Source organism: Halichoerus grypus, chromosome 1, assembly GCF_964656455.1.
Source record: "Halichoerus grypus chromosome 1, mHalGry1.hap1.1, whole genome shotgun sequence".
Taxonomy (NCBI): Eukaryota; Metazoa; Chordata; class Mammalia; order Carnivora; family Phocidae; genus Halichoerus; species Halichoerus grypus.
This window is the reverse complement of record NC_135712.1, coordinates 80,588,703-80,608,055: the sequence shown is the minus strand read 5'-3', so window position 1 is coordinate 80,608,055 and position 19,353 is coordinate 80,588,703. Positions and strand designations below refer to the sequence as shown.

At 37.5% G+C, this 19,353-nt stretch overlaps 1 protein-coding gene across 7 annotated transcripts in view; it reads left to right on the top strand.

The window, feature by feature from the left end:
* The window catches only part of VPS8 (VPS8 subunit of CORVET complex), a 346,107-nt gene that overhangs the window by 200,319 nt on the left and 126,435 nt on the right, over window positions 1–19,353 (top strand). For all 7 annotated transcript variants that reach the window (XM_078068205.1, XM_078068209.1, XM_078068208.1 and 4 more), the window contains 3 exons: window positions 9,054–9,096; window positions 10,527–10,599; window positions 10,892–11,011. In XM_078068205.1, the coding sequence (XP_077924331.1) occupies window positions 9,054–9,096; window positions 10,527–10,599; window positions 10,892–11,011 (236 nt within the window). The remainder of the gene's footprint in view (window positions 1–9,053; window positions 9,097–10,526; window positions 10,600–10,891; window positions 11,012–19,353) is intronic.

Sequence of the window (19,353 nt, the reverse complement as noted above, 5' to 3'; positions counted from 1 at the left end):
TTACGTCCTTCATCTTACTAATTGGGTTTGATTCACCCCCCCCTTTTTTTTTTAGCTTTTTGAAGTGGAATTTTAGGTTATTTGAAATCTTTTTTCTTTTTAAAAATAGGTATTTATACCTACAAATATTCTTCTAAGTAATGCATTAGCTGTATCCCATAAATGTTGGTATTTTGTGTCTTTATTTTAATTCATATCAAAGTAATTGCTAATTTTCCTTGTGATACTGGTTTTTTAGAAGTATGTTATTTAATTTCAATGTATCTGTTATTTTCTCACTTTTCCTCCTCATACTGATTTCTGATTTTATTACATTGTGGCCAGAGAACATATTTTGTATGATTTCTATCTTTTTAAATTTACTGAGACTTATTTATTTTTTATTTTGAGAGAGAAAGAGAGAGCCGGGGGAGGGGCAGAGGGAGAGAGAGAATCTCAAGCAGACTCCATGCTGAGAACAGAGCTGGACGTGGGGCTTGATTTCACAACCCTGAGATCATGATCTGAGCTGAAATCAAGAGTCAGACGCTTAACTAAGCCACCCAGGAGCCCCAAGACTTATTTTACAGACTAACATAGGGTCTGTTGTGGACAATGTTCCATATGCACTCGAAAATAATGTGTTGAATATGTTTTGTTGTTGAGTGGAATGTTCTGTAGATGTCTATTGGGTCTAGTTGGCTTATAGTTTTAAGATTTCTATTTACTGTTCATCTTCTGCTAATTGTTCTATCCATTATTAAAAGTGGATTTGTGAAGTCTCCAAGTATTACTGTTGAATTGTTTATGTCTTTATCAGTTTGCTTCATTTTATTTTGGCACTTTCAGTGCTTCAGCAGGTAGCTTATAATTCTGCCTTTACCTTTACTTCCTGCTGGTGCAGAGCCTCAAAGTCTGCCATGAGTAGATTAGGTCTTTACCAGGTCTTTCCTGGATATGTGTACAACCCTGTATGTCCTTCTAGAGTTCTGGAAATATGTTGGAACTTTTTAAAGCCCCCTGCAGACTCCCATTCTCCAGTTTTTCCTTTTAAGCTTTTTGTTGAGTTTATTGGTTCCTTCTGGTAGTACCACCTCTGGCACCTGTAAAGTTAAGTTGGACTGTTTTTGACAGATGTCCTGGGTGGGGGCAGGGGAATGTGGATAGTGCTGTTTGCATTGAGTAAGCTCTGAGTCAGGACAAAAAAAAGACAAGCCTTGAGAATGGAGCTTCTAAGTGAGCTGCCAAATAGGTCACATATTTATAGTTCTCTGAGGTTGAGGCTTTGGGGGAGCTCCAAACCCATTTTATTCCTTCAGGTGGCCACTAGGTTACTGGTTTGTGCAAGGCTGTTGGTTTTCAGAGCTATGGTAAAACTGGGGAAAAGGGGGATAGGACTAGGTAACATTAAAATGTCATAAAGCTCACAGAAATAAAGAATACCTTTGATGGGCTCATTAATAGACTGGACATAGCTGAGGAAAGAACCTCTGAGCTTGAGGACATAACAACAGAAAGTTCAAAAACTGAAAAGCCAAGAGAAAAACACTGAAAACAGAACAGAACATCCAAGTGTTCTGTGGGAACTGTGGGACAACTACAAAAGGTGTAACATACACATAATGGGAATATCAGAGGGAAAAGGAAGAAAGGAACAGAAGCAGTATTTGAAGTAATAATAACGAGGATTTCCCCGAATTAATGTCAGACACCAAACCACAGACCCAAGAAGCTAGGAGAACAGTAAGCAGGCTGAACATCAGCAAAACAAACAAACAAAAAAACCCCACACCACACCTATGCATATCATATTCACACTGCAGAAAAGATAAAGATTCTGAAAGAGGCTAGAAGAAAAAAGAACCTTACTTGTAAAGGAGCAAAAATGAGAATTACATGTGACTTTTTAGAAACCATGCAAGAAAGAAAAGAATGGAGTAAATATTTAAAGTGTTGGGAACAAATATTTAAAGTGTTGAGAGAAAAAAACCCATCAACATAGAATTTTGTACCCTGTAAAATTATCCTTCAACAGTGAAAGAGAAATAGACTTTCTGAGACAAACCAAATGGAGAGAATTTGTTGCCAATAGACCTGCCTTATAAGAAATGTTAAAAGAAGTTCCTTAGAGAGAAAGAAAATAATATAGGTAAGAAACTCAGATCCAAGAAGGAGCATCAGAGAATTAATAAGTGAAGGTAAAACAAAAATGTTTATTTTTCTTATTCTTTTTTTCCCAGAGAATTGTAAAATGTACTATATACATATTGCAGCTTTTCATGCCATCATCGTCACTAATGATTATTGATACACAGCAGGTGATTTCATCAGCCCTGTGGACTGGCATCCAAATAGAGTCTTATGCAGCAGCAACATAGGTGCTGCTCCCAGCCAGAGAGTTTACGTGAGTTTAACTTGAACAGGACTATAAAGGAAAGCAGTTCCAACACCAAGAAAATAACATAAAAGTGACACCACCATGGAATCAGGCAGGCAAATGAGAACACATGTCCTTCTGGGCTTCTATGGCCTAGGAAAATTTGAAGTGCAGTTTCCAGAAAAAACAAACACAAAACAAAACAACCGACTTTATCCCCTCATCCTTGGGCTGTTTTATGGATCTGGAAGTTTTGTGTTGCATATAGAAAAAATTTCTGAAATTCAGTTCACAGAGGAGACAAGGACAGGAAATGGACTTGGTTCTTCCCCTGCCCTGATGTTCTCTCCACATGGGGGGTACAGGGGTGGAGTTTTATCTCTTTGCAAAAAACACTGGACTTTGGGTGGGGGTACAGACATGGATGGCTGTTAGTGCCCCTTGCTAAGTCAGTCTGCAGAGACCTGGGCTTTGTAGGGGAAATGATCTTCATCAGGAGGAAATTTGATTGACAAGCAGGGAAACTATGAGGACTAGAGAAAGCCCATCCTCATCCCCCTCCAATCAGCCACTACAGAGAACCCTAAACTTTTTACTGGAAAAAGGGGGCTTCCTCAGGGGTGCTCAGTCTTTTCAAAGATAATGGCATGTCAGCCAATATCTAGAGGAATGAGTGTGCCCCCAGAACACACCCCCACAGAGAAACCAAGAGCTTAGCTCCAACAGCAGTTCCCAGAAACATGCCCTCTGGTTTTCTTGGAATGCGCCCCAACTTTGACAAGCTGCTCTGTCATAAGCCTCTGCAAATGGCATCCCCTGGGCATGAATCCAAGGGATGCTGTGGCATTGAGGCATGAGCTGCAATCCTGGGGTATGATTGGAGGGTCGTGCTCTGCCCTTCAGCCAGCTGAGGTCATGAACACACTCTCCTGCTTCCTTCTAAACACAGCAAATACAGACCACACCACGAAGCAACAAGATTCAAACAGTTTGGCTCAAAAAAACCTCTGTTTTTCTTTTCTTTTTTTTTTTTTTTTTTGATCTATCAGATAATAGTTCAAGATGATAATAGCAACAATGGATTTGATTATGTGTGTACATATGTGTGTATGTTTATGTATAAATGAAATGAAGGACTGCAAGGACACAAGGTACAGGAGGGAGGAATTAAGAGTATTTCGTTAGTATAAGTTAGTTATACTACCTGTGAAAGCAGTATAGTGTTATTTGGATGTAGATCTGGGTTGGTAGTAAATGTATGTTGCAGACTGGAGAGCAACAACTAAAAAAAGGATGCATAATTGATATACTAGGAAAAGGGAAAAATAGAATTATATAAAATGTTCAGTTAAAACTGCAAAAGGCAGAAAAATATTGAAGACAAAAATATGAATAAAGAATATGGACAAGAAATAGAAAACAGTAACAACATGGTAGATATCCACATATATCAGTAATCATTTAAAATGTCCATAGTCTAAATATACCAATTAAAAGAGAATATTAGAATGGGTCAAAAAAACAAGACTCAACTAAAAGTTGTGTATAAGAAACCCATTTTAAATATAAATATAAGGACACATTAAATAAACAGAGAAAGATATCCACAATAACACTAATTAAAGGAAAGCAGGAGTAACTATATTAATTTCAGACAGAGCCAACTTCAGAACAAATAAACTTATCAGGGATAACAAGGGGCATTATATAATGATTAAGGGATTAATACTTTAAGAAGACATAACAATTCTTAATGTGCATGCACCTAACAACAGTGCCAAAATACATGAGGCAAAAACTGATAGAATAGTGAGGAGAAATAGATAAATCCACTATTACAGTTGGAGATTTTAACACCCCATATCAGAAATGTACAGATCCAGCAGGCAGAAAATTAGTAAGGACATAGGTGAACTCAGCAGCACTTTCATTCAACTGGATATTATTAACATCTGTAGGCTATTTCATCCAACCATAAAAGATTACACATTCTTTTCAAGATCATGTGAAACATTTACTAATAAAAGAGACCACATTCAGAGCCATAAAACACACTTTAAGAAATTTAAAAGAGTAGAAATCATACAACACCTGCTCTTAGAGCACAGTAGAATTAACATAGACAACAAGGTTGAAAGAAAGCTGGAAAATTCAAAATATACATAGAGATTAAGCAATACACTTCTAAGTAACACGAGACAAAGGAGAAATCTCAAGAAATTTAATATTTTTAATTAAATGAAAATACTTGTAATATGTGAGATGCAGCAAAAGCAGTGCTCTGAGGGAAATTTATAACATTGAATGCATATATTAGAAAAAAAAGAAAGATTTAAAATCAATACTCTAAGGCTTCTACTTTAGGAATTTAGAAAAAGAAGAGCAAATTAAGTCCAAAGCAAGCAAAGAAAAGAAATAATAAACATTGGAGCAGATATCCATGAAATTAAAAACAGGAAGTCAGTAGAGAAAATTGTTGACTTTTTTGAAAAGCTATTTCTTTGAAAAGATCAGTAAGATTGATTAGCCTCTAGCCATATCAACAAAGAGAAAAGACACAAATTACTAGTATTAGAAATGAAAGCGAAGACACCGGTACAGATCCCATGGATATTAAAAGGATAAGAAAGGAATATTATAAACACTTACATGTCCACAAATTTGATAACCCTCACGAAATAGACTAATTCTTTGAAGGATACAAGAAGAAATTGATAATCTGTATAAGCCTATATCTATTATGGAAATTGAGTCAATAATTAATAACCTTCTTGAACAAAAGTGCCAGGCCCAGATAGGTTTCACTGGTAAATTCTACCAAACATGTAAGGAAGAAGTTATACCAATTCTCTACAATCTCTTCTAAAAGAGCTAAGGGAATACTTCTGACTCAATCTGTGAGGCCAGCATTAACCTAATGCCCTAATAGCAAAATCAGACAAAGATGTTATAGGAAAAGAAAACTTCAGACAAGTATCTCTCATGAGCATAGATGTAGAAATACTCAATAAAATATTAGCAAATTGAATTCAAGAATGTATAAAAAGAATTATTCACTACAGCCAAATAAGACTTATCCCAGGTATACACGGCTGCTTCAGCGTTTGAAAATTAATTATTCCATTCCATCAGTAAGGAAGAGAAGAAAAATCTCATGATCATATCAACAGATGCAGAAAAAGCATTTGACAAAATCCAACATCCATTCATGAAAAAAAAACTCTCCGTAATTGAGGAAAACTTTCTCAACTTGATAAAGAACATCTATAAAAAAACACTACAGCTAACATCATGCTTAATAGTGAGAAATTTGAAGCTTTACTGCAAAATCAGGGTCAAGGCAAGGATGTCCCCTTCTCACTGCTGCTTTTACATCATACTGGAAGTCCTACCTAATGCAAAAAGACAAGAAAAGGAATAGAAGGTTATATAGTTTGGGAAGGAAAAAATAAAACTGTTCATAGGTGACATCATTTATGTAGAAAATGTGAAAGACTTGACAAAAAAACTCATGGAACTAATAAGCAATTGTAGCAAGGTTGCAGGATGTAAGGTTAATATACGAAAGGCAGTTGCTTTACTATATACTTGGAATAAACAAGTGGAATTTGAAATTATAAACATTACCATTTATATTAGCACCCTAAAAAATGAATTACATATGTATAAATATAACAAAATATGTATAAAATCTATATGAAGACTACAAAACTGATGAAAGATATCAAAGAACTAAATAGATGGATATTCTATGTTCATGGAGTGGAACTCTCAGTATTGTCAAGATGTCATTTTTTTTCTCAACTTTATGTACAGATTCAGATGTAATCCCAATCAAAATCCCAGGTAAGTTATTTTTTGGATATTGATAAACTGATTCTAAAATTTATATGGAGAGACAAAAGATCCAGAAGAGCAAAGTCAGTATTGAGAGAGAAGAACAAAGCTGGCAAACTGACACTACCCAAGACTTTGTGTAACTACAATAATTGAGACAGTGTGGTATCAGAAAAAAAAAAAAGAAAAAGAAAAAGAAAAACAGGTGAGTAGAACAGAATAGAGAGTCCCAAAATAGACTCATAAATATAGTCTGAACTTTGACAAAGAAGCAAAGACAATACATTGGACAAAGGTAGTCTTTCCAACAAATAGTGCTGGGACAACTGGACATCCACATTAAAAAAAAAAATTGAGACACAGAATTTACACCCTTTACAAAAATGAGTCCGAAATGGATTTTAGACCTAATTGTAGAATGCAAAGCTAGGAGAACATCTAGAATATAGCATAGGAGATAATTGGCTGTGGTTACGGTGATGAATTTTTAGATACAGTACCATTCAGTGAAAAGAAGATACCATCCATCAAAGAAATAATAAGCTGGACTTTGTTAAAATTAAAAACTTGTGCTCTACAAATGACAATATCAAGAGAAAGAAAATAATCCACAGATTGGGAGAAAATACTTGTAGAAGACTGTTACCTGGGGTGCCTGGGTGACTCAGTTGTTAAGCGTCTGCCTTCGGCCTAGGTCATGATCCCAGGGTCTTGGGATCGAGCCCCGCATCAGGCTCCCTGCTCAGCGGGAAGCCTGCTTGTCCCTCTCCAACTCCCCCTGCTTGTATTCCTCCTCTCACTGTCTCTCTCTCTCTATCAAATAAATAAAAATCTTAAAAAAAAAATGTTACCCAAAGTATACAAAGAACTCTTGAAACTTAGCAATAAGAAAATGAGCAACTGGATTTAAAAATGGGCAAAAGATCTGAATAGCCATCTTACCAAAGAAGATACACAGAGGTCAAGTAAGCATATGAAGAGCTATTCAACATCATTAGGACATTAAAAATTAAAGCAACGAGATACCACTACATGCCTATTGGGATGGCCAAAATCTGTAAGACTGACAACACCAAATTCTGGCAATGATGTGGAGCAACAGGAACTCTCATTTATTGCTGGTGAGAATGCATAATGGTACAGCCACTGTGGAAGATGGTTTGGCAGTTTCTAACAAAACTAAACCTACTTATACTGTATGATCCAGTAATTATGCTCCTTCATATTTACCTAAAGGAGTTGAAAACTTATGTCTACACAAAACCCTGCACACAGATGTTTATAGCATCTCTCTTCATAATTGCCCAAATTTGGAAGCAACCAAGATGTACTTTAGTAGGTGAATGGGTAAACTGTGGTACATCCGTACAGTGGAATATTATTCAGCACTAAAAAGAAATGAAGTATCAAGCCATGAAAAGACATGGGGGAAACTTAAATGCGTATCACTAATGAAAGAAGCCCATCTGAAAAGGCTACATATTATATGATTCCAATTATATGACATTGTGGAAGAGGCAAAACTATGGAGACAATAAAAGAATCAGTGTTTGCTAAGGGTTGATAGGGATGAGTAGGCTGAGCACAGAGGACTTTAGAGAAGTGAAACTGTTCTGTACAGTACTGTAATGGTGTTTGTACATCAGCATGCATTTGCCAAAACCCATTGAATGCACAACATTAAGAGTAAACCCTAATGTAAACTGTGGACGTCATGTGATGATGTGTCACTGTAGATTCATTGATGATAAGAAATGTACCACTCTAGAGCAGATGTTGATAGTGGAGGAGATTGTGTGGTGTGGAGGTAGGGGACGTATGGGAAATCTCTATACCTTCCTCTCAATTTTGCTTTGAACCTAGTGAAACTGCCCTAAAAAATGAAGTTTATTAATTTTTTAAAAGTTTGGAATTGAAGCAGTATGTGATTATTCATATAATTTCGAGCAATTCAAGTTATTTGGACTTAGAACAACATGGATTTGGAGTATTTAGAAAGGATGACTGATTAAGAGATGTACACTTGCTTGCATTATGTCCACTATTTGTATATCAAAAATAAAAACTTCAGGGGCGCCTGGGTGGCTCAGTCGTTAAGCGCCTGCCTTCGGCTCAGGTCATGATCTCAGGGTCCTGGGATCGAGCCCCACATCCAGCTCCCTGATCGGCGGGAAGCCTGCTTCTCCCTCTCCCACTCCCACTCCCCCTGCTTGTGTTCCCTCTCTCGCTGTGTCTCTCTCTGTCAAATAAATATTTTAAAAAATAAATAACTAAATAAAAACTTCAGCTTATCATCATTATTACCAATCACAAATTCTTATAATCTGCACACCATAAGAATTACTAATCACTTTATCCACTCTTGAGTCTTCTGCTCTGTTCTCTGTTGCCCTTGACCCTTTGGCCTAAAACTAATCTATGTCTCTTATTTTAAACATTTGTGAACAGTGGCCTTCTCAGCCCTAGAGCACAATAGGTAGTAAGAGTCCATGTTACAGATGAGAAGACATTATAGTTATAACTTAATATTACTTAATTGGTCATGATCTTTAACTCATCCACTCATTGCCTGTTCTACACCTTCCCCTGGTCCCAAGCTATTGGTTAAGCCAACAATGCATAGGTCTCTACCCTCAGATGTATGCCTTCTACTGTACCCTTGTTTGACTCATTGATTTTGTATCTGTGAAAAGAATCTAATGGAAATTCTAAAAACAAGAATGAAAGTGGTCTTATCCCAAATCATGTATTATTTAGGAAGATACCTTAATTGCCAAGTTTCATTTTTTTTTCCCCACATAAAGATTATATTTCTAAAAGGTTTGAGAGAGAATTGCTGAAGATCCTTTTTCTATTTTAGATGAGCAAGTTGTTATGGGCAACAAACTTCTTGTATATATTAGGTAAGAGATTTAAAAAAAAAAATTTATCTGTGTGTATGCTCCTTCTGTAATTTCCCCCCTGTATTCTTAGAGATACTGTCATCTCCTATATGTATAGTGCTTTTCATGTTTCAGTGTTTGCATGTACAGTGTGGTTCTCAACCATAGGTGATTTTGTCCCCCATTGGTGAACCCCCCACTCCCCGATGTTTGGCAATGTCTGGAGTCATTTTTGTTTGTCACAATCAGGGCTGGGGGAGAGATGCTGCTGTCATCTAGGGGGTGGTGGCCAGAGATGTTGCTGAGCATCCTGCAGTGCACAGGATAGTCCACACAACAAAGAATTATCTCTGTCAAAATATGAATAACGCTGAGGTTGAGAAAGCCTGGTGGTAGAGTATTTTACTTTTACTACTGACAACTCTGTGGAATATGTGTTGTCTCTATTTTATATAAAAGGACAAGAGATGTGTTTAGATCATGAAAAAGTTAGTGACAGAGGTTAAGCTGTGAAATGTTTATCTCCTTACTCCTCGAACAGGGTTCTTTCCAACAGACTAGGTAGGCTCAGAATTGTGTCCTGATAGAACTTAGATAGCTAACTGGCTGCCAGGCTAGCAGGCAGGAAGGTGACAGAACCTGCCAGAGCATTATTTTAGCCCCTATCTAGTGTCAGTGTTAACTTTGAGACCTATTTCATACTTGTTACATTGATTTTTTTTGGAAGAACATTGCAGCATCTACCTAGTACTGTATCTGTACTTTAAACTTCTTAAAATATGCTGTCTGTAATCCAACATTCAAAATTGATGACTAGGTCAAAAAAGTTTAAAATCAGTGCCCCCTCCCCACCCGAAATGAGGACATATGCAGAAGACATCTTTATAGTTCAGCCCACAAGGCATAATCCATAAAGCATTAGCTATAAGGAAGGTCTGATTTAGAGGTAAAACTGTACAGTTCATTTCTCATCAGGTTCTCCTCTCCCTGAAGACTTGTCCTATTGTGGACATTTTCCAGACATTGTTAACCCAGCTCATTCCCTGTCTTTAATCACTGTTCTTAGAGCCACTGGTTTAAAGTCTCTGAGAACGTTAGGCTTTTCACCGGTAAATCACCGGTAAAACCGGTGCCATTAGGTTTTTTCTGGTGCTGAGTGTGAGACTTTCCGATAGTCTGTTCTTATTCCTTCTTGTCCACTTGATGTGGCCTGGGTTTTTCTCAGGAAGAATAAGAAGAAATGAAAGTGCTTATACTCTGTCACAGGGTGTGTTATTTCACCACCATCCCTGTGGGCCAGTTTCTGAACTGCCTCTCATCTTGATCAGGTCTGAACTTGACCTGACAAAAGCTGAGCCTGCTTAAAAATCAAATGAGTATCTTGGGTTTGAGAAAGAATGTGTTCTCAGCCCATTACAAGTCACCAACTCTTTCTCTTTCTTTTCTTCTAGCTGTTGTCTTGCAGGCCGAGCCTATCCCCTTGGTGACATCCCTGAAGATCTTGTTCCCTTGGTTAAAAACCAGGTTGGTGCTATTTCCACGGCATTTTTATGATCTGCACTTCTTGTTCAATGCAAGAAAGATGAACTGTAATTGAGGGTTACACGTGAGTCAGGAGCTATCTGCGGTGGTAGGAAAGAGCCTCCACACCATCACTGCAGCCAGGAATTAGAGCTGAGACAGGTTAGAAAAGTTATAACATGGTGGCAATTTGAACTAAATTCGACCTGCCTTTATTTTGTCCAACTGGGAATCGTTGCTTCAGCAATATACTTTGTAAGGAGAGAAAATAATCAACTTTTCTTTCAACTTGCAGGTTTTTGAATTTCTGATTCGCCTGCATTCAGCAGAAGCTTCCCCGGAGGAAGAAATCTACCCGTATGTTCGGACTCTGCTACATTTTGACACAAGAGAATTTCTAAATGTATTGGCACTGGTAAGAGATAATAAGATTTTAAGGTATTTTTAGAGGAAACAGGGTGGTAAATTTTTTTTAATAGAAGGATGTGTATGCAGGTATAATTTTTATGCCCTAGCAGTGAGCAGTAAACATTTCCAAATGTTTAATTTTGTTGTGCCACCCCTATTTCCTAATTCTTTATCTCCCTTCCTTCCCTCCCTCATCCCTCCCTCCCTTCTTCCCCCACTGCCCCTGTGTCTCTCTGTCTCTTTCTAACACATCCTTATCAAAAAGTTAAAGCAGTATTAGATGTGTGGTACATTTTTTGGTTTCAAATTATATTAGTTGACATACTGAATATGGAAGAAGCCTCTGAAGGACATGTAGTGGTGATGATAGTGGAAGTCAATGGAATTTCAGTGGAACATGGAAGCTTCCTGCTGAAAAAACAACCTTATACCTATTTAATTAAAGATGGATTTGGGTGAGCCAGGTTCTCCGTGAAAATGCCCCCAAGGGAATAATTATATAACACATAATATATCTTTCCAATTAAATAGTATTATAGTGTTTTTTAAAAAGCTTTTGATAACATGGACAGGGTTTATATTACAGTGTTTAGTGAAGCAGCAGCCTCACAAATGTAAAAGACACATGTATATGTTATATATGCACAGTATTTAGAGAAAAAAGACCAGAAGGAAATACACCTACATATTATTAGTGATTAACTGTGAGATGGGGCAGATTTCTTTGACGAGCATATAGTACATTTATAAGTTGAATAGTAAACTGTTAAATTAAAAAACAATGCCCGTGAGAAGGATAAGATTCCCAATTATATTATACTTTTAATTGGTTTATTTGAATATCTGACTTCAGAAGTGGTAATTTTAATTGCACAAGAAGAAGGGAAAAGAAACTTAGAAGTGGAAGTCCGATCTAGTTAGTTTAAGAAACCTTAGAGAACCTAAGGGTACTTGCTATCTGGCATGTAGGAAATGAGAAACAGAAAATGGTGAGGCAAGGGGTACAGAAAGAGTGGTAGAGAGCAACAAAGAATTCTAAACTCATTTTCGTTTTTTGAAGGGCTCTGGTAGCACTGGAGACCATTTGGAATTGTGCTGACTTCTGAATTATGATATGAGGATTGATAGTAAGGCGGCAGTGCAATCTCATTTGCTTAACAAATAGTTGAGTGCCATCTCACGTGGTCTGTACTGCCTGGGGGTGCACCGCGGGCTTACAAGCTATAAAGCCTGCACTGGTGGAGGAAGATGTAGACTTTGGGGTCAGTAGTTACAGCGCAGCATAGAACATGCCATTGGAGAAGTGCAGGATGCCACACACACCTACGAGAGGAATCTAATGGAAGGTTAAGGAAGGTTTCTTGTATGGAATGATGAACATGTGAGTCTCAAAGGATGAATAGAGGTTAGGTTAAGATTAGGGAAAAATATTCTAGGTAGAAGAACAAGGTGTGTAAAAAAGCCTGGAAACAAGACAGAGCAAGGTAGGCTCTAGGAATTGGGGGAAAAAAAAAATCAGTATGACCACATCTCGAAGTGTAAGGAAGCCTATTTAAGAAACAAACCCAAAGAGGTAGGTAGAGACTGAGTGTTGTAATCCCTGGTGAGAAGTTTGGACTTTACAGCAGAGCAGCAGGTAGGCGCTAAACCTTTTAGGTAAAGGAATATCATGATTTGTAGTTAAGAAAAATTTCCTCTGATTGTTGTATGAAAATGGGTTGAAATAAGACAGCTTTGGAGGCAAGAAGATCTGTTACCAAATTTTTGTACTAATCTAGGTAGAAGCTAGGGGCGCCTGGGTGGCTCAGTCGGTTAAACGTCTGCCTTCGGCTCAGGTCATGATCCCGAGTCCCTGGATTGAGCCCCACGTCAGGCTCCCTGCTCGGTGGGGAGTCTGCTTCTCCCTCTCCATCTGCCCCTCCCCCTGCTCCTTCTCTGTCTCTCTGCCTCTCGAATAAATAAATAAAATCTTAAAAAAATAATCTAGGTAGAAGATTAAAGGTGACTTGAATTAGGGCAGTGACACCAGGGATAATAAGACATGAAAGGATTTGAAAGATATTTTATGAAGCCAGTTGGCCTAAAACTTAGGGCTTATTGCACAGTTGGATGTGAAGGATAAGACAAATGGGAAGCATTTGGGGCGCCTGGGTGGCTCAGTCGTTAAGCGTCTGCCTTCGGCTCAGACGCTTGGAAGTGGAAGTCCTGGGATCGAGCTCCGCATCAGGCTCCCTGCTCTGCGGGAAGCCTGCTTCTCCCTCTCCCACTCCCCCTGCTTGTGTTCCCTCTCTTGTTATCTCTCTCTGTCAAATAAATAAATAAAATCTTAAAAAAAAACAAAAACAAATGGGAAGCATCAAAGACTCCTAGATTTCTGACTTGGTTAACTGGATGTATAGTGGTTTATTTATTCAGTAGAGAATAAGAGGAGAAACTGGTTTCTTAGGAGATGAGAGGGTAGGACAGGGTTGTGGTGAGGGGTAGGGGGAGATACAGATATTAATTCTCTTTTGGACTTAATGAATTTGAAATGCCTGAAAGACATGTGGAGGTTTTCTTCCATGCTTGTATCAAGTGTTGGCCGCAAGCCCAAGTACCAGAGCTGGTGAAATTGATAAGACCTAGGATCTGAAATCCTGGATTCACCACCTATTTTGCCATGATTGATTGATCATATAACCTTCCTAATTCAATTAATATATCCTAATAAAAAACATCTTCAGGGAGACAAAATAATTTACGTGACAGATTTTTAAATCACATTTTACCACCTTTTTTTCCATTTAGGAATATTTTTTTCAAGTAAAGTTTTTAAATTTAGCTTCCTTGACGTACAATTTAAGCAGAATGTAGTTCGTCCATTTCAAGAGAAGAGTTTGACAAATGTATACAGTGTTGTGACCTCTCCTACAACCTAGATACGGAACATTTCTATGACACCAAAAAGGTCACTTTTGCAGTTTTGTAGTTAGTCCCAAACCCCAGCCCCTGGCAATTACCAATTTGCTTTCTAACACTGAAATTTTGCCTTTTCCAGAGGTCATATAAATAAAATCATATGCTTTGTAGTTTTGGGGGGCTTCTTTCACTTAAAATAATGCTTTTGAGATTTATTAGTGCTGTTGCTTATATCAATAGATTGTTCCTTTTTTTTTTCTTTAAGTTTTTATTTAAATTCCAGTTAGTTAACATACAGTGTATGTTACTTTCAGGTGTACAATATAGTGACCCAGCACTTCCATACAGGACCCGGTGCTCATCACAACACGTGTGCTCCTTAATCCCCACCACCTATTTCACCCATCCCCTGCCCACCTCCCCTCTGGTAACCATTAGTTTGTTCTCTAGAGTTAAGAGACGGCTTCTTGGTTTGCCTCTCTCTCTTTTATTCCCTTTGCTTGCTTTTGTTTCTTAAATTCCACATAAGAGTGAAATCATACGGTATTTGTCTTCTCTGACTTAGTTTACTTAACATTATACTCTCTAGCTCCATCTGTGCCATTGCAAATGGCAAGATTTCATTCTTTTTTATGGCTGAGTAATATCCCATTGTGTATATATACCATATCTTCTTCCTCCATTCATCAATCGATGGACACTTGAGCTGTATCCATAATTTGGCTGTTGTAGATAATGCTGCTATAAACGTTGGAATGCATGTATCCCTTTGATTTAGTGTTTTTGTATTCTTTGGGTAAATAAATACTCAGTAGTGCAATTGCTGGGTCGTGGGATAATTCTAATTTTAACTTTTTGAGGAACCTCCAGTACTGTTTTCCATTGTGGCTGCATCAGTTTGCATTCCCACCAACAGTGCAAAGGGGTTCCCCTTTCTCCACATCCTTGCCAACACCTGTTGTTTCTGTGTTGTTGATTGTAGCCATTCTGACAGGTATGAGGTGATATCTCATTGTAGTTTTTGATTTGCATTTCCCTGATAAAAAGTGAGGTTGAGCATCTTTTCATGTGTCTCTTGGCCATCTGTATGTCTTCTTTGGAAAAATGTCTATTCATACTCCCATTTTTTAATTGGATTATTTGTTTTTTGGGTGTTGAGTTTTAAAAGTTCTTTATGTATTTTGGATACTAACCCTGTATCAGATATATCATTTGCAAGTATCTTCTCCCATTCCATAGGTTGCCTTTTAGTTTTATTGATTGTTTCCTTTGCTGTGCAGAAGCTTTTGGTTTTAATGTAGTCCCAGTAGTTAATTTTTGCTTTTGTTTCCCGTACCTCAGGAGACATATCTAGAAAGAAGTTGCTATGGCTGATGTCAAAGAAGTTACTGCCTGCGCTTTCCTCTAGGATTTTTACGGTTTCAGGTCTCACATTTAGGTCCTTAATCCATTTTAAATTTATTTTTGTGTATGGTGTAAGAAAGTGGTCCGGTTTCATTCTTTTGCAGGTAGCTGTTCAGTTTTCCCAACACCATTTGTTGAAGACACTGTCTTTTTCCCATTGGATATTCTTGCCCACTTTGTTGAAGATTGTGGGTTCATTTGTGGGTTTTCTATTCTGTTGCATTGATCTATATGTCTGTTTTTGTGCCAGTACCATACTGTTTTGATTATAGCTTTGTAATATAACTTGAAGTCTGGAATTGTGATGCTTCTAGCTTTGCTTTTCTTTTGCAAGATTGCATTGGCTATTTGGGATCTTTTGTGGTTCCATACAAATTTTAGGATTGTTTGTTCTAGCTCTGTGAAAAATGTTGTTGGTATTTTGATAGGGATTGCATTAAATCTGTCAATTGCTTTGGGTAGTAGACATTTTAAACAGTATTTGTTTTTCTAGTCCATGAGCTTGGAATAACTTTCCATTTCTTTGTGTCATCTTCAGTTTCTTTCATCAGTATTTTATAGTTTTCAGAGTACAGGTCTTTCACCTCTTTCATTAGGTTTATTCCTAGGTATCTTACTGTTTTTGGTGGGGTTGATTCCTTAATTTTTCTTTCTGCTGCTTCATTATTGGTGTATAGAAATGCAGCAGATTTCTGTATGTTGATTTTGTGTCCTGCAACTTTACTGAATTCGTTCATCAGTTCTAGCAGTTTTTTGGTTGAGTCTTTAAGGTTTTCTATATATAGTATCATGTCATCTGCAAATAGTGACAGTTTTACTTCTTCCTTACCAATTTGGATGCCTGTTATTCCTTTTTGTTATCTGATTGCTGTAGCCAGGACTTCCAGTACTAGGTTGAGTGAAGGAGGTGAGAGTGGACATCCTCATTCCTGACCTAGAGGAAAAGCTGCCAGTTTTCTCCCATTTAGGATGATATTAACTCTGGATTTTTCATATATGGCCTTTTTTATGTTGAGCTATGTTTCCTCTAAACCTACTTTGTTGGGGGTTTTTATCATGAATGGATGTTGTACTTTGTCAAATGCTTTTTCTGCATCTATTAAAAGGATCTGTGGTCCTTATCCTTTCTTTTGTTAATGTGATGTATCACATTGATTTGTGAATTTTGAACCAGCAACCCAGGAATAAATCCATTTGATCACAGTGAATAATTATTTTTAATGCATGGTTGGATTTGGTTTGCTAGTATTTCACTGAGAAATTTTGCATCTGTGTTCCTCAGGAATATTGGCCTGTAGTTCTCTTTTTTTTGTGTGATGTCTTTATCTGGTTTTGGTATCAGGGTAATGCTGGCCTCATAGAATGAATTTGGAAGTTTTTCTTCCTTTTCTATTTTTTGGAATAGTTTGAGAAGACTAGGTATTAACTCTCCTTTAAATGTTTAAATAGATATTAACTCTTCTTTAGAATTTGCCTATGAAGCCATCTGGTCCTGAATTTTTGTTTGTTGGGAGTTTTTTTTATTATTGATTAAGTTTCTTTGCTGGTTATTGGTCTATTCAGGTTTTCTATTTCTGCCTATTTCAGTTTTGGTAGTTTATAAGTTTCTAGGCATTTATCCATTTCTTCTAGGTTGTCCATGTGTTGGCATGTAGTCTTTTGTAACATTCTCTTATAATTGTATTTCTGTAGTGTTGGCTGTTATTTCTCTGCTCTCATTTGTGATTTTACTTATTTGGGTCCCTTTTCTTTTTGATATGTCTGGCTAGGGGTTTATCAATTTTAATTTTTTCAGAGAATCAGCTCCTGGTTTCATTGATCTGTTCTATTGTTTTTTTTAGTTTCTATATCATTTATTTCTGCTCCAATCTTTATTATTTCCTTCCGTTTACTGTTTTGGGATTTGTTTGTTGTCCTTTTCCTAGCTCCTTTAGGTGTAAGGTTCCATTGTTTGAGATTCTTCTTGCTTTTTGAGGTGGGCCTACTATGTACTACTATGTACTTCCCTCTTAGGACCACTTTTGCTGCATCCCAAAGCTTATATTGTTGTGTTTTCCTTTTCATTTGTGTCCAGGTATTTTAAAGACTTATTTATTTATTTATTTGAGAGAGTGAGACAGCGAGCAAGGGACCACAAGCAGGGGGAGTGGGAGAGGGAGAAGCAGGTTTCCTGTAGAGCAGGGAGCCTGATGTGGGACTTGATCCCAGGACACTGGGATCATGACCTGAGCCAAAGGCAGACGCTTAACAACTGAGCCACCCAGGCGCCCCTGTGTCCATGTATTTTTTAAATTTCTTCTTTGATTTCCTGGTTCACCCATTCATTGTTGAGTCGCATGTTGTTTAACCTCCATGTATTTGTGGTCTTTCGAGATTTTTTCTTATGGTTGACTTCTAGTTTCATAACGTTGGGGTCAGAAAAGGGGCATGGTATGATTTCAGTCTTTTTGTATTTGTTGAGGCCTGTTTTGTTACCTTAATATGTGATTTATTCTAGAGAATGTTCCATGTGCACTTGAAAAGAATGTGTATTCTGCTGTTTTAGTCCATCTGGTCCAGTGTGTCACTCAAAACCACTGTTTCCTTGTTGAGTTTCCGTTTAGATGATCTGTCCATTGATGTAAGTGGGTTGGTAAAGTCCCCTACTATTATTGTATTATCATTAATTTGTTCCTTTCTGTTTGTTACTAATTGTTTTATATATTTGGGTGCTACCATTTTCAGTGCATAAACATTTATGATTGGTATATCTTGTTGGATTATTCCCTTTATTATTATATAGTGCCCTTCTTTGTCTCTTGTTACAGTCTGTTTTAAAGCCTAGTTTGTCCAATATAAGTATTGCTATTCCAGCTTTCTTTTGACATCCATTTGCATGATAAATATTTCTCCATCTCAATTTCAATCTAAAAGTGTCTTTAGGTCGGGACACCTGGGTGGCTCAGTCAGTTAAGCGTCTGCTTTTGGCTCAGGTCATGATCCCAGAGTCCTGGGATCGAGTCCCACATGGGGCTCCTTGCTCAGCAAGGGGCCTGCTTCTCCCTCTGCCTGCCTCTGTCTCTCTGATAAATAAATAAAATCTAAAAAAAAAAAAAAAAATTAAAAGTGTCTTTAGGTCTAAAATTAGCCCCATGTAGATGGTTCTTGTTTTCTTATCCATTCTGACACCCTGTGTCTTTTGATTGGAACGTTTAGTCCATTTACATTCAGAGTTATTATTGATATGTATTAATTGCCATTTTATTACTTGTGGTTGTTTTGGAAGATTTTCTGTGATCCTTTCTTGTCTTTTTTTTTTTTTTAAGATTTTATTTATTTATTTGACAGAGAGAGCGCGAAAGAGGGAACAGAAGCAGGGGGAGTGGGAAAGGGAGAAGCAGGCTTCCTGCTGAGCAGGGAGCCTGATACGGGGCTCGATCCCAGGACCCTGAGATCATGATCTGAGCCAAAGGCAGTCGCTTAACCAACTGAGCCACCCAGGCGCCCCTGATCCTTTCTTGCCTCTTTCATGTTTTGCTGGTTTTCTTTAGTGTACATTTGGATTTCTTTCTGTTTATTCTTTGATGTTTATTAGTGGGTTTTGATATTGGTTACCATTAGGTTTGTATATAACCTCTTCTGCAAATAGCAGTCTATATTAAGTTGATGGTTGTTCACATTTGCACCCATTCTTTTCTCCTCTCCGCACATTTTGGGTATATGGTATTATATTTTATATCCTTTCGTGTGTGTGAGTTCCTTGACCGAGTTTTGCAGAAATATTCATTTTTACTGCTTTGTGTTTCCTGCATTTATACTGTCACTTTTGTTTTCTCCTTTCCACTCAATATTAAAGAGTCCCCTTTAATATTTCTTGCAGGGCTAGTTTAGTCATCACAAACTCTTTTGGTTTTTGTCAGGAAAACTCTTTATCTCCCCTTCTATTCCAAATGGTAGCCTTACTGGATAGAGCATTCTTGGCTGCAGATTTTTCCTATTCAGCATTTTGAATGTCTCGTGCTACTCTCTTCTGGCTTGCCAAGTTTCTGTTGAAAAATCTCTTTCAAC